The sequence below is a fragment of the Mixophyes fleayi genome, chromosome 3 (genome assembly GCF_038048845.1).
Source record: "Mixophyes fleayi isolate aMixFle1 chromosome 3, aMixFle1.hap1, whole genome shotgun sequence".
In the NCBI taxonomy this organism is placed as follows: domain Eukaryota; kingdom Metazoa; phylum Chordata; class Amphibia; order Anura; family Limnodynastidae; genus Mixophyes; species Mixophyes fleayi.
In genome coordinates this window covers 116103043-116119760 of record NC_134404.1, presented here as the reverse complement: position 1 = coordinate 116119760, position 16718 = coordinate 116103043, and the positions used below count along the sequence as shown (strand labels likewise).

The 16718-nt window shown below is 42.5% G+C and overlaps 1 protein-coding gene across 2 annotated transcripts in view; it reads left to right on the top strand.

Annotated features, from left to right (window-relative positions):
* The window catches only part of MCF2L2 (MCF.2 cell line derived transforming sequence-like 2), a 287120-nt gene that overhangs the window by 174301 nt on the left and 96101 nt on the right, over positions 1-16718 (top strand). For both annotated transcript variants that reach the window (XM_075202198.1, XM_075202199.1), the window contains exons 16-18: positions 3174-3240; positions 5770-5885; positions 9807-9876. In XM_075202198.1, coding sequence (XP_075058299.1) covers positions 3174-3240; positions 5770-5885; positions 9807-9876 — 253 coding nt within the window. The remainder of the gene's footprint in view (positions 1-3173; positions 3241-5769; positions 5886-9806; positions 9877-16718) is intronic.

Sequence of the window (16718 nt, the reverse complement as noted above, 5' to 3'; positions counted from 1 at the left end):
TCTGCGCGGCGTCGGGACCCAGCATCCACCTCTCTCACGCAGCTTGTCACCGAATATCGACATTCAGTGACAAGCTGCGTTAGAGAGGAGGATGCTGGGTCCTGGCGCCGCGCGGATTGGTAAGTTTTTGTGTTTGTTTTTTCTATGGCTGACGTGCGGCAGAGGGGGCAGAGAGAGGGAGCGTGAGAGAGGAGGGGGACAGCGTGAGAGAGGAGGTGCGGTGAAGGGGGACAGCATGAGAGAGGGCAGAGGAGAGGGACAGCGTGAGAGAGGGCAGAGGAGGGGGACAGCGTGAGAGAGGAGGGGCGGTGGGGGGGGACAGCATGAGAGAGGGCAGAGGAGGGGGACAGCGTGAGAGGACAGGAGGGGGACAGCGTGAGAGAGGTCAGAGGAGTGGGACAGCGTGAGAGAGGGCAGAGGAGGGGACAGCGTGGGAGGGGGCAGAGTGTCTGGATGCAGATGGCCCAGAGTGTCTGGATGCAGAGGGGGCATTTTTGCATACAACTAAATAAGTATTTCTGTCTTGACCTAAATACTTATTACATTTTTTTGACACAACTACTTCTAAAACAGGACTGCTCAGTAATTATTTTGGAGGGGTGCCTTGAAAAAATTAAGGGTGCCGCGAACTGCAAAAGTTTGGGAACCATTGGCTTGGGCAGTTATTCACAGTGTAACTGAAACATTACAAAAGCATTAAAACTGGTCTGGCCATGAAGGGGTTAAAGTATTTGTTCTAGTTTTTGAACGCATATAAAATTAAGAGTCTCCTCTTTCTCTGTTCCTCATTAACATATGAGCATACATCCTCAATTCGTACCTCAATTTTTCACCAGTTCCTTATATAACATAAGTATATTAACATTTCATACTCTTTCACATCTCTTAGTGAAAGGGTTATACTAGCACAAGAACTGGCATGCACTGTTCCTAAAATAGTTAGAAGGAATGGGAACTTTACATCGCTTTTCATGGTTTTAATGCAGTGTAACACCCACATGAACTTTGATGTTTAATAAATGATCCCAAATAGATCATTGATCCATATGGGACACGCAACACTGGCACATGATTCATGCACATTGGAATGTGTGGAAATGGATCCTGCACAAAAATAAAATGCTGCAGTCATCTGCACTGGGTACGTCTGTGCACTCTGTTTGGAACACACCAGACAAGAATTTAACCAGCACAATTATTAAATTACTATCATTACCATTTATTTATATAGAACAAGCCTATTCCCCAGCGCTTTACATTTAGTATGGATGAGGACAGCTAAGGATAATGGAAGATGCATATATTCAGAAAGACCAGTGTTGTAAATGGTAACAATACATTTTATGACACATAAAAATGGTGAGGATTTGTAACATTGAGTAAAGCTGGGTACACACTACAGCGGCGGTTCCCAAACTGTGCGCCGCGGCTCCCAGGGGTGCCGTGGCGCTGTCTCAGGGGTGCCGCGGGGCAGCCATAAAAAAAACAAACACTTGCCAATCCGCGCGGCGCCGGGACCCAGCATCCTCCTCTCTCACGCAGCTGTCATATCAGTGACAGCTGCTGCGTGAGAGAGGAGGATGCTGGGTCCCGGCGCCGCGCGGATTGGTAAGTGTTTCTGTTTGGGTTTTTTTTTGGCTGCCCCGCGGCAGAGGGGGCAAAGTGAGAGAGTGCAGAGGAGCGTGACAGGAGGGGACAGAGCAGAGTGACAGCGTGACAGGAGGGGACAGAGCAGAGTGACAGCATGACAGGAGGGGACAGAGCAGAGTGACAGTGTGACAGGAGGGGACAGAGGAGAGTGACAGCGTGACAGGAGGGGGACAGAGGAGAGTGACAGGAGGGGACAGAGCAGAGTGACAGCTTGACAGAGGAGAGTGACAGCGTGACAGGAGGGGGACAGAGGAGAGTGACAGCAGGGGGACAGAGGAGAGTGACAGCGTGACAGGAGGGGGACAGATGAGAGTGACAGGAAGGGGACAGAGGAGAGGGACAGCGTGACAGGAGGGGGACAGCGTGGCAGAGGAGCTGTGACAGAGGGCAGAGGAGCTGGGACAGCGTGGCAGAGGAGCTGGGACAGCGTGACAGAGGGCAGAGGAGGGGGACAGCGTGACAGGAGGGGGACAGAGGAGAATGACAGGAGGGGGACAGAGGAGAGGTACAGCGTGACAGGAGGGGGACAGCGTGGCAGAGGAGCTGGGAAAGCAGGGCAGAGGAGCTGGGACAGAGGGCAGAGGAGCTGGGACAGCGTGACAGAGAGCAGAGGAGGGGGACAGTGGGCAGAGGAGGAGGACAGCGTGAGAGGGGCAGTGGAGGGGGACAGCGTGACAGGAGGGAGACAGCGTGACAGAGGGCAGAGGAGGGGGACAGCGTGAGAGGGGCAGTGGAGGGGGACATCGTGACAAGAGGGGGGACAGCGTGACAGGGCAGAGGAGGGGTGACAGAGGGCAGAGGAGAGGGGACAGCGTGAGAGAGGGCAGAGTGTCTGGATGCAGAGGGGGCATTTTTGCATACAACTAAATAAGCATTTCTGTCCTGACCTAAATACTTATTACAATTTTTTGACCCAACTACTTCTAAAACAGGACTGCCCGGTAATTATTTTGGAGGGGTGCCTTACAAAAATTATGGAGACTCTAAGGGTGCCGCGAACTGCAAAAGTTTGGGAACCACTGCACTACAGGTTTTTCACCCGATTAACGTAAACAACTGTCAGGTCCAATATTGAATTAGTGTGTACTCTCCCACTATCATGTTTTATCGTTCCAAAGCACATTGTACCATTTCATTTGATTTTATAACCGGACTAAAAATCTCTATAAACGATGGAACAAGGCGGGGCAAATTCTGCAGTGTGTATACACTCACCACCAGCAGGGTAGGCAGATCTTTATGGAGAGTGCACATCTTTTCAGCTAATGGTTATGACAGATGAAGAGCACAGATCTGAAGGTAAATCTTGTAAAACATGTATAGTGTGTACACATAAATCAGCATGCTGCTTGGGACTTTCAGTCGTTAAATCGCATTGGGAGAATTGTTCTGTAGTGCGCACCTAGCGTTAACCACTTCTTTTTTTCGTTACGCTCCTATAAACAAATAAAAAAATAAAAAGTACAAAAATACATTTATCTGTCTGGTTTTTTTTATAACAGTATTTCTTCTTGTATTCCCAGCCATATAATTAATGAGTTGATGGAAACAGAACGCGTTTATGTTGAGGAGCTTCAAAGTATCATAGAGGTAATATCTATTATGGCTGTTATATACATGTGCACAGCTTTCCTCCACATTACACCCCACTTCACACACCTGCAAGTTCAATAAGGGTGTGTATATAATATATGTAACTACCTTGCAAACTTATTTCCCTATCATCCACATAGGACAGTTTTTATCGCCAACCCCTTCAGTTCTTCACCACCCTCCCTTGTAAAAACACAGACAATCACTTTTTGTAAGACAAACCTTAGAAGGGACATAGAGGAAAGGTGTTCTGAGAAAACATGGGTATGACTGTATTCTTTACATATACTGTATCTGATATATTCATCAGTTATGCTAATATAACAAAGATGTGGTGATCAGCAGCAAGCATTGTTAGTGGATATTTGAATTTTGAACAGATTTGCTAACAGATCAGTCAGGAATTCATTGACCCAATATGTGTGCTCTCAGTGTGGCACAGATTAAGTTTGTTATAAATACTTATAATATGATGTTATACCAGTTACATTATGTAAACAGTATATAATAAGTAAATAAGACAAACCCTTGAAAATAGGTACACCAAACAACAATATATTATAAAGACAAAAAGGCAAAGCTACTGTAGAAAGGAGACCGTCATTCCCTCCACACTAGTAGAAAAGCCACACAAAAAGGATAATATAGCACTAGTTAGACCTATAGTTTCTTTCAAATCGTAGATCAAATTTATAACCATTCTGAAAGAACATGAATGTTACAAATCACACACTATAGGTCAAGTTCACAACGTTTAAGAATATAAATATTCTTGATAAATTTACCCCTAAGTCACATGTGCATGACTAACAAAATCCTGAAAACATGAGCTGTTGGGGGTACGTGAGGACTGAAGTTGAGAAACACTGCATTAGTGAAACCCAGGACTTGAATCAGCTGCATCTGTCTTGGCCTTCTAATACGGTACATTGCCTACGCTCATCTACCCATTCCCTCCCCCTGTTCTGTCTTTAAAGTTGTAGACAGTCATGAGAGTTTTTTGTGGTTAGACACGAATTGCATACAATTGTGTTAATTGGTGTAAGTTCCTTTTCTGAGCATGTGCACAGCTATTTCATACAAGATTAGACACACAAAGGCACTTATGTCCGAAGATGAATCAGGCCCAGTAACTTCATGAGGGCTATCAGAAGTGAAACTGCATCTTCAGTCTCTCGTAAAAATACTGCACTAACAAGCTGACTAGCGCAAACACAGCTGACAGATGTCTAAGTACAACTGATCAATATTTAGCCAGATTAAACCAATAATATCCAAACTAAACCATAAATAATGAGTCGTGTTAAATAGAAAGTATCTATAACAAATATAGAGACTACAGTGAAACATAATAAAATATAATAAAAATATATTACAATCAATACCTAAACAATAATTCTTAATATAAAAAAACAAAGTATATGAAAATAAAAGAGACGTACTAACAATGTAATTAAGGGCATAAAAATATTTTATAAAATATAAACTAGTGGAATATAGTACTATGTACCCACCTAGTTGGTGCTCATAGTGGTTGTATGCCAGAAAGAAGACTTGTTAACACTACAGTATCAGAAAAATAATATCTGCAAACACGGGTGCAGGATGATGTATTTAGGTGTATTTTCAGCAGTACATCACGTAATTACTAATTGATGTCAAATATTGATGTTAATTGACCATGATACATACCTAATGTACAGAATCAAGAGTACAAAACAACTGCGTGAAATATTGAAACCATACAAGCCAAATAGATAACATCACTTTCATTGTGGGTTTGATTCAGACCAGGACACATTTCCTGTGTGTCATTTATATGTTTAGGTGGTAAAGAATTTAGACTGCAAGCTAAACTACAGCAGGGACTAATGTGACTGATTGCAAATTCTGCAAAATATATAGGTGCTATATAAATAAAAGATAATAAATAAATATACATCAATAAACACAGAGGTACACTTATCAAATCTGTGGAAAGTGGTGTAGTTGTAACGCTGACCAGTTTTTCAGTTTTAAATATATATAATTGTTGCCTTATGTCTATAAGTTTGTCACGGGGAATCCAATCTAACACCAAAATTAGGCAACCTTAGTTCCCTTGCAAATGCCAATGTTTTAATGGTTTTAATATATAATTACATAAACCCACAATGATGACAACTAAGGAGAACTTCCCATTCACCTTGACGCTAACTGATTGGGAATATTAGTTTACTGGTTAATATTTCACAAAGAACCCTGACTAGCTAATAACAAGAATACATGTGGAGTTACAAGTGCTGACACAATCTCAAATAATAAAATGATATATTAATGAACACACATAGCTATGGGGTATACTAGCACTACATGATCAAATGTTAATAAATAAATATAGTGAATTTAGAATCATGATTGTATGTCTATAGCAATAACTACATTTTCTGATATAATTACAAATACCTCATAAAATAATTTTGGGCTAAAGAGCAGTGTAACGAACATGCACAAATTAAGCCTATACCTGTTTTTTCTTTACTGCAGGGTTATGCGTCATCGCTGGACAATCCCGAAATGAATCCTTTGATTCCTGTGGTGTTACAAAACAGCAAAGATGTGCTTTTTGGAAACCTTCCTGAAATCTATGAATTCCACAAAAGGCACGTACAATGAGCAACTATTTTTGTAGCTGTGCCAATACTATTATTTCAATTTATGGTAGTTGAAACATTTAAAGCAGACATTTAAAGTAAGAACCACTGTGAAAATGAGGATAGTCATAAGGGGGTCTCCCCATACATATAGCCGTTCAGTTCCTTACTTCATAATTGCTGGAACTGCCCAGGGGAAGCTGGAGGAGTGGGGTCACTGTACGATTCAACACTGATGTATTCTCCATTCAGGTGACATATTTGTTCATTTTCTGTATAGAATCTAAAAGGTGTACATACTAATATTATAAATAGGTTTCATACATCTGCATCCCTTGTTAGTATAATCTAGATAATTAATGTGTAGACTGTTTGTAAATTTGTGTTGCTTCCTCTGAGGAAGTTTGGTGAGATTTACCAAAAAGTGTCTGTCGAAAATTGTACAGACAGAATTCAGCTGAAACACTACCCTTACCTAAAAGTGTCTATCCTTACTTGATTATAACATTTAACTCAAGAAAGAAAAAAAAATTGTAGGGCTTTTAAACATGGACGATGAAAAACGCTATTTAAAAGCGTAGACAAAACCTTATAGTTTGTCCCTTCTTTAACAGAGCCCAGAGTCAGAGTGCATTCATTCCCTACAGCTTAGTGTAACATGTACTTAATGACAACTCCCACAAAACTCCATTGTATTTTACTAAGCATAAATACTTTTACACATTGCAAGAAATGTCAAAATTGACACAAAGCAAAGTAAAGTTTACCGCTTATCAAAAAGTGTGTGTGTACAGGTCCATGTTCTCACATTGGACCCGATTCATTAAGGAACGTCGATTTATGTGGTGTATTTTCGCTGTGAGCTCGTGCGAAACAGACTTGCTACAAAGAACACAATTCACGTTTGGACGTAAATGACAAATACAACTGCCTACAATTAGAAGGGCAGAATGGGGAGGAGAAGGGGAGGACTAACATATGCAATGTACAGTAAGGGCGTGCCAAAGCTGAGCGCACGCAGCAGCATCTGATTCAAGCTTCGGACATCTCTAAGATGCGGGTTTTTCAGTAGTAATTTACACCCACTACAGCTCAGGTGTAAGTGGCGATCAGTGATGCACATGTATGTATGCCACAACATGTGTTTGCAGTCAGGAGCAACTGCAAAACATTATTTTCTATAAAGTACGCATTGAGAACATCCTGCTAAATGTATTTAAGGCAAAATAAAAAAATTGAAAAAGAAAAGTCCCCCAAGTCTTTCCCATAATGAATATATTGTTAATTGGTGACAATCTTTAAATCCTTTTTTTTTTCTGTGAGTTCTTTTGGGACTTTATATTGCACATATTCTGTGTATTGTACATATCCTGCAATGTATTGTCAGTCTCAATACGGCAAGTGCCATGTATACATAACGTACCTACACCAGTATTCAACAAGGCACGTTTCCTCAGACCTGCTCTTACTTGAATACGGACGTGTATAGCCCGAAACACGCACTTTTACAAAAAAACACAAATTACGTTCGTTTTGAGTTCCTTAATGAGTCAGGCCCATTATATTTTGGACTTTCAGTATCAAAGTGCGTTTATATGTGCATTATATAAATATGTGCATATGCATATACTGTATATACATATGGATATATACACGTTTTAAATGCTTAGAAAAAACACCTGTATGTCCAGAATAATAATTTAGCTTTGTGTGAGTTATGCTAATGAAAACAACTTTGATGTAATGGGTTACTTTTATAGCATCTTTGTGCTTGTGACTTCTGGGACTTACATAATAAAAGCATGCTATGTGCACAAAGGTACTGTAGTCCATAGCAAGTAATCAGATTTTTAGTAGAGATGGGTCAGCTGTAATAGTAGTTGCACAAAGGTAGTTGAATAAATAGATGGTAGAAAAAGAGGATGGAACACCTTATAAAGTTCACACACAGGGATGCGCCGTGATGCCCATCTTCGTGCCTCAAAGCACATGAAAAAGTGTCACTGTGCAAGCACGGAAGAGGCTTACCTGCAGCTGCCTGTGCCAGGAGAAAAATATTTTTATGCAGCAGGTGGGCTGGCGGGGTGCCCTAGTAGAGTGGTGCCTGCCTACCGCACTTAGCGGGATTATCATGTTTCTCCTGTCCTGCTTACACAATCACTGACCGCACTGGAAATGTTACCTTTTGAAAACCAATGCAAGCACAACAATGCACATTTGAAAGTTAAATTAATTCAAATATAACTCTCATCAAATATTCACCCTCACACTCATTTAACAAAGTGTAACCTTGATTACTAATATAGGGCCTGATTCAACTTAGGCAAGAAATTGAGTAAGTTTTCTTACTTAAGTTTTCTGGACAAAACCATGTTGCAATGCTAGGGGTGTAAATTAGTTTATTATTTTGGACATAAGTTAAATACTGGCTGTTTTTTCATGTAGCACACAAATAGCTTATTTGTACACTGAAATTTAAAGTTGATATTTATATAGAAAGTGGAGATGTTGCATACAGCAACCAAAAAAGGATCATGGCCCTAAAAGTGTGTGGGGAAAGGTAAGGGTGAGTGAAATATTTAAAAGCAGAGAATCTTACTAACAAACTTGAGAATAAATTTAGGCAAAGAAATGGCTCATATGCATAAAAATATATTTATTAATAAGAAATAATATATAACAATTAGGAATTAAAAACAACAACTAGTTAAGCTAAAGCGTTACCATAGACACTGAATAAAAAACGGATATAAATCAGAATATGTAGATCCAATGTATACCACTCAGTATGCTGATGTTAGTAATCTCAATCAGTTTTTAACTTGAGTGACATAAACGATACTAATACCTCTCTAATAACAAGCGTCTCCATCCTCAAGGAGATTTAAGAAGTGAGTAATCTCTTTCCCAATATGTCCTCCAAACAGAAGAGGTCCATTAAACAGCAGCATTGTAATGATGTAATAAAACATTTTATTAGGAGTATTGATGTATCTCTTATGTCTCTTAGAAATTGAAAGGCAAGTGCAGGTACATACTAATAGAAACTGGAATGTAACTTAGAGTGGTTAGTTCACCTGAAACACAAGCACTCTAGTACTGAATAATTCCGGGTAGTGAGATCTTCTTTATGTGGAAGCAGAAGGGGCAGCTTCAAGTATTCTAAATGTTTGGATTAGGAATATCCAGTCCCAGTACTTAGAATATGCAACCTTCTTAGTCGCTGACATGAAAGTACAGAACTGTACACCAAAACATCCTTCCGATTTGCCCACAAGCCAATGAAACCACCTACTCATCCCAAAACACCCCTCAGACTCGCACACAATGCACACTGACCCCAAACATTCCCATATGTCTTGTAGGTTCCAATTTACCCCAAAACACCTTTCATACCTACCACTTGTCCTAGAATACCCCTTAGCCCCCACTCATCCCTCAAATTTCCCATGTCCACAGATACCACACAAAGCGCTCTTGAGATCCCTTAATCAGTGAGGAGTACCTGCGACCCACTACTAATCTAATGACTAATAAAACCCTGACTAAAAATGTCTTACCTTGCTTTAATCACACACCTCTTTCCCACAGAGGAAGATGAGAAACCACATGAGGCAGAACTGTATTTCTTCCCTTTGCTGCCTGTTGTCCATCACTGCACTGGACAGATATAATTACTAATAGTTGTTACAGTTTTAGTGCAGAATTCCACCCTTGAGGAGTGTTCGTAAATAACTCTCAATAACTTTAGATTTAAAAATTCTGATTATCTGGCAGTCAAGGAGATAGTAATTGTTCGGTATTGTGTGCTGCATATTTCTGTTGAAACAGTGTGATCAGTTAGAGTCAAATTGACATCGTATAACAAGTTAGGCACTCTAAATTTGTATTTATGCCTTATTTGATTTTTTCTCTTTGTTGTTGTTATAGTACTTTTCTAAAAGAGCTGGAAAAGTGTACTGAAAATGCAGATTCACTTGGAAGATGTTTTTTAAAAAGGGTAAGATGTTTCCTACTGTAGTAATTATATTGTCGACATATTACTAATTTGACTATAAAAACAATTAAATAAAATACTTAATAACTGCATATACCACAAGAAGCATAGTCTTGTATTTGCAAAATAAGTTTCCATTATATAACTTTCATCACCCATATGATTATCATACATGACCATTGGCGGATCCAGGGGGGGGCGATCGGGGCAATCGCCCCCCCTAGCGGGGGCTTCCTGCCGATGGCTGCACACTATGTGCAAGTCCGTTGGTCAGTGACAGTGTGCTGCCCAGCTGCTCTGATTGTGTTTTAAACACAATCAGAGCGGCCAGGCAGCACATTGTCACTGCCGAGCGGACCTGCACATAGTGTGCAGCCGCCGGCAGCCTCAGATGTCAGAAAGGGGGTGGGGCCTAAATCGCCCCGGGTACACCAATTATCTAGATCCGCCCCTGTACATGACCAATGTAGCAGTTTGGGTGCTTGAAATGTAGTAAAAAGTTTAAAAAGACCCGGGGTATTACAGCCTATAGTCACATGGGGTACCCTGGGACTTTTGGGTCAAGTCACGCAGACAGTAGGCAGGGAAAGATACAACAATATCTTTATTTCGGAGTTGTCTAATACAAGTTCTCTAAATCAGCAAAAAGATAAGACATAAAAAAATATAAACCAGGTCCCAATAAACACCAGATTACTTTTAGACTTCCCAGAACTTTTCCACAATGTCCGTGATTAATGATTGCCGATTCAGATGTGATTTGATGGAGTAGGACAACGGGATTCTTATGGAGCTACTATTCAGCAGAGCCAGCAAGTCTGCAAGTCCCAGAAAAGTATGTAGTCCAGTAATCACAAAACTCCCAGGCAAAATCATCTGTATTCTGGCAGCAGCCGAAACTCCAACGCCAGTTGTTTCTTAAAACAAAAATCACCCCCAAACCAAAATTTCACACGCTGGGTATCCCTCCCTGCAGGGTTATCCACAGGTCTTAGGAAAAAGGTCTGTCCTGATTGGTGGAGTTCAATGAGGGGCTATACAGGAGAGTAGTCATGTTTCTGGGCCAATTGCCCCTCCCCCCTGCTGTTTCCATGCCACAATGTCTCACTCAGACCTAGGGGAGGACAATGGGATCTTGATTTCATTAATCCCTTGATGATGGTGGGTGATAGGCAGTCACTCCCTGTTTTAACCCCTTACAGTCATTTGTGATGTCAGAGGAGCTCCAGCTGCTCCCAGCTTCCTGTCCTTAGTGTCTTTAGTTGACCACTCAATCCTTTAGTTCAGGTTGACTGCTGGGAAATAACAAGCTTGGTTATGTCTATTCTGTCACAGCAGTTATTATGTTTTGTTTGTTTTTTTTGTGTTCCATACGGTAGTGTCTAGTAATCAGTGATATTAAAATAAAATGTAGACTTTTTTTACTTTATTGATTTGGAATTGCTGTTTGTGCAGGACCACAGTCAACAAGAGCATTATGGAGCAGTCATATCTCATTTGCTTATATATGTTGCTGCATTCATTCATGCAGTTAGCTGGCTTAGTCTACTTAGGAAATAGACAACTATAATACCTTCCATCGTTTCACTTGGTACAAAAGGATCTTTCTAAGTATTATTTAAGTAACTTGTGCATGAAATGGTTGTTTACAGCACAGCGACCAGCATTCAGTGGGGGTAATTTAATTCAATTCTTAAGCACAACGCGGGCCGCTGTCAATTACCATTGCTACGGTAATTTTAATCACAGAGCTGCATGAAAAAAATCAGTGTTAGGATTATCGTAGTAACGGTAATAATGTGCATTATTACCATAGTAACGGTAATAGTGTGTGTGCCGCATTGTTCTAAATAATTGAATTGAATTACCCCCACTGAATGCTGGTCCCGTAAAGAACAATGCAGGGGATTGAAATCCCCCAGTATGTTTTGAGGATATGTCGGGGTGAGAAATGCTGGGTAGTTACTGGCCAGATAAATTAGAAGAATTTACAAGTATATTATTAAATTGATACGAACATAAAACTAGTATAGTTTAAATTTATGTTGAAACATATCTTTTTTGTGTGGATATAATTTTGCACATGTGCTAGGGAAAAATTAATGATAGCAACAGGTGGCCTGCTGGAAAAGAATGGATTCTGTTGCGGTTGATGAGACATCAGAAGCACGTCGGAGGAAACAAGGGAATAGGGCCACCTTCAGGGCGCAGCTTTTTTTAGTCAGATTGTTATAACTTTGTTTCTTTGTACTGATTCCAACTGTACACTAGTGCAGGACAGGTAACAGAACTCTATCAGCCAATAATTGCAACAGCTCATACAAACTCTGCCTAGGGTAGGATAAGTGTTTGCATTTGGGGCCAGTAAGACAAGCTTGTAGAGTAAGGTGGGCTTTGTATACTGAACATTACATAATTCAGTCTGCTCTCCTTACATAGACTTGCTTGTGTGTATGGTCCACCGCGGCTGCCATCACGACAAACAGTGTAATGTTTTGAAGAACCATCACTCCATCTCAGTTTAGCAGGTTTCCGTGTTTATTCCCAATGTACCAAGACATTTAAATTATTTCCCTTTATTTATATATATATATATATATATGTAGCACCAACATATTACTAAGCACTTTACTGAGTTGTCACAAACAGCGCTCACATAAGCCTGCATGACATGTGTGTGACAAAGGGTTAATCACAACAACCTATTTTTTCTAAAAATGATTAAAGCCCCCCTTTTATATGTCACACCCTCATTATTAATTCAGGACTCCAAACACCGAGGTTTGTTTTACAAGCTGCCACTGTTACAGGGAGCTTTCCATAGCTCTGTCATGATCTGCCTCCTACAGCTTCTGTTTGCCAGGAGCTATGTTAGTCTTTCTGGATATATATAACCTGCAGTACCACCATGCCTCATTTTCTCAGCATGATTTACACCTGCCAGTACTCCTTAAAAGACAGCCTCGCCCAGCAGTCTGGGCCAGATCATCAGGTCACTCTACCTGATAGGAAGCAAGCTTTTGGCTCCTGTTCCTGGTTATTTTTACCTGTGTACCTGACCTTGTGGTTTTGCTGTTCATTCCACTGCTGCAGACACAGCTCATCTTTTATCTGGTTCTTGAGTTATTCACTGTGTGGATCTCTGTGCTTCAGCTCTCTACAGCTCATTGCTTCTCAGTGTAACCTGTTCTACTTACTTCTATCGTTACCTGCTGTCTGTATCAGTATTACCTGGCTTTTGAGTCTCACCACCTTTCCAGAGGTATTCAATCCTGCAACCCGCAGGCTACTCATCTCCCCACCTTTCCGGAGATATCCAACCCTGCAACCCGCAGACTACTTATCTTACCACCTTTCCAGAGGTATCCAACCTTGCAACCCGCAGGCTACTCATCTCCCCACCTTTCTAGAGGTATCTGAACTTGCAACCCGCAGGCTACTCGTCTCACCACCTTTCCAGAGGTATCCAATCCGGCAACCCGCAGGCTACTCATCTCACCACCTTTCCAGAGGTATCCAATCCTGCAACCCGCAGGCTACTCGTCTCACCACCTTTCCAAAGGTATCTGACCCTGCAACCCGCAGGCTACTCATCTCACCAACTTTCTAGAGGTGTCTGACCCTGCAACCCGCAGGCTACTCGTCTCACCACCTTTCCAAAGATATCCAACCCTGCAATCCACAGGCTACTCATCTCACCACCTCTTCCAGAGGTATCCACCCTGCAACCCCGCTGACTACTGCATCTCTGCCTTACCAGTTTTGCATACTTAACCTGTATTACCTGTGTTTCTAATAGACCACTTTGTTCACCTACTTTCTCTCCGTGGTCTTGCCTTGGGAACCCTGACAGTATGATCTGGCCATAAAACTGAGCCTGCTGCAGCACGCTTTCTTCCCTTGTGTAGAGCATTCCCAGGGTATTGGCTTACTCCATATTCAACATTCTAAAGACCATGGCTACAATTTCTTCCGAAAATTCCCTGTTCCAGATGCTTCAAGTGGACATTCTCCAACTATGCACTCAAATCTCGCAAGTATCTTCTTTGCTAAATAAAGTGCTTAAGCAACTTCCAGTTTCCATCCCTAATGCGTCATGCTCGAGTACCTGCTTTGGTCTTGAAAATTCTTTTCCCAGGGACAAACTTGTCACTGCTGTACACCCTTCTGAATCTGTATCTTGCTATAAGGAGTCTAATTCTGCTGCTAACGTATCCCAACCAACTTTGTCTGCCTCTGACTCTTCGCAAGCAGCACCTTCTAATAATCCTACCACAAAATCACAGTTAATCGAGAACTCTGTAGCAAATTCCTGGTTCGCAGGTGGCCCATGCCCCCACCTGACTGAGGAGGAGCGATGGTGCAGAAGGGCCAAATAACTATGTCTTTACTGTGCCAGTGATGTACATTTCTTACAAGACTGTCCACTCCGCAGACATAAAAAATTTACAGAACCATCTTCTGCTTACTCCACTCCTCCTTCTGGATTTGTTTGCGCTCCACTTTCCGCTTCTTCATTACAACCAGTTCTCCTCCCTGGAATGAGGCCAAATCCACCAGTACCGCTTACCTGTCTTAAGGTACCAGCTCCAGCCAACTGTCCTGATACACCAGTCCGCTCCAAGGTGCCATCCTTAGTCTCCAGTACCCAGCTGCCAGCTTCAGTCTCCAGTACCCAGCTGCCAGCTTCAGTCTCCAGTACTCAGCTGCCACCTTCAGTCTCCAGTGCTCAGCTGCTAGCTTCAGTCTCCAGTACTCAGCTGCTAGCTTCAGTCTCCAGTACTCAGCTGCTAGCTTCAGTCTCCAGTACTCAGCTGCTAGCTTCAGTCTCCAGTACCCAGCTGCTAGCTTCAGTCTTCAGTACTCAGCTGCTAGCTTCAGTCTCCAGTACCCAGCTGCTAGCTTCTGTCTCCAGTGCTGAGTCTCCTGTCATGGCCTCCTTGGCTGAATCTCTAGCTACTGTTTCCATTCCATTCTAGACATTGTCTAGTTCCGAGGGGATGCTGCCCTTACCGCCTGCTTCCGAGGGGGCGCCGCCCTTACTGCCTGCTTCCAAGAGGGTCCCGTCCCTCCAGTCCGCTCCAGAGAGCGTTCCATCCCTCCAGTTCGTTCCAGAGAGGGTGCCATCCCTGCAGTCCACTCCTGAGACATTATTTGCGGTCCAGCCTGTGTTGCCGGTCAGTGCTGTCCAGCCCGAGTTGCTATTTAAGGCGGTGCAGCCTGAGGTTTTACTCAGTCTGGGCCTTCGGATATATATACTGAACCTGAGTTCTCCAAGAAGTTTGCCCATCCCGAGCCTTCCTCCAAGTCATGTGCTCTTTCTGAGTCATCTCTTGCTGTAACAGTTGGGGATGCTTGTTTTTGACCCAAACCACCCCCTCCCCCTCCCCCATGGTTCCGGTTACCCCATCACTTAAAGTTGCCAAAACTGCTGACTCTGCTTTCGTTTTTGAATTCCCACCATCTACCTTTGACGGGGGCAGCCGTTAATTTAATACCCTTTCAAGTGTTTGTATATCTTACTTTCCATCAGTACCCGACCTCCTGGATACCAATAAAAGGTGTGTGCTGTTCATGCTTTCCAACTTTACAGGGAAAGCTTTAGAATGGGCAAATCCCTTTATTCAGACCCAAGAGCATATCCTGTCAGATTTGGGTCTTTTTACTGAAGCAGTGTTCAAAGAATTTGCCAATCCTACTCCTAGTGCTTCTTCTTTGCCACTTTCTGTATCTCCAGCTACTCCAACTGTAAGATTGTCTTTTGCATCACTCCATTTCCAGCAACCCTCTAAAACCCATAAAAAGAAGAGGAGGAGTGGGGCTTCGGGATCTCTGCATTCCTTAGACGAAGACTTCTCCAACAGGACCCCAATTCTAGACTACTACTCTGATTTTTTTGCTCCCGGCTATGTTGGTCTTTCTGGATATATATAGCCTGCAGTACCACCATGCCACCAAAGGGGCCACTGGGGTGCTTGAACGGTTTCCCTTCCTGCTGAGCTAAACTTGTTTTCACAGCATGACTTACACCTGCCACTACTCCTCGCCCAGCAGTCTGGGCCAGATCATCAGGTCACTCTACTTGATAGGAAGCAAGCCTTTGACTCATGTTCCTTGTTATTCTTACCTGTGTACCTGACCTTGTGGTTTTGCTGTTCATTTCACTGCTGCAGACACAGTGTCACGGGCACTAGGAGTCTTTACCCAGGGATCACCAGGTGGTAGGCTTACCAGAGCAATGTAGATGGTAATAGGGTACTCTGGTAGCTGGGTGATCACGGAACAGGAAACAGCAGATGATGAGATGCTCAGGAAAGTCTATGACTAGCAGCACTGGTAATATGGAGGTAATAGTACACGAGGAACTGTAGGACAAGGACACGTGAAGGTAGTCAGTGGTCTGCGATAGCAAGTTGTACCACTGCTATAGTGAGGAGGAATGTCCAACAGAAACGAGGAGGTGATGAGAGTCAGCGGTCTGCGGATAGCAAGTTGTACCGCTGTCTGAGTGAAGGAATGGAATCCAAGTGGAGGTATCCGGGGAGTCAGTGGTCTGCGATAGCAAGTTGTACCACTGCTATGTGAGAGGATACTGGAACAGGTGATACTGGAAACGGGGATCAGTGGTCTGCTACTAGCAAGTTGTACCACTGAATATATATGTGAGGAGGTGCACGGGGAGAGACTGCAACACAGGATATACACAGGCACCTTATATACGATCCACAGTAACATGCACAATATATATATAAATGACTGAACAGGTCTGCAAATATAGGAAGTCTCTTGAAGTAGTCCAGCACAAGTTAACACAGTCAATGATGGCAATAGGCTCAGCGGATAGC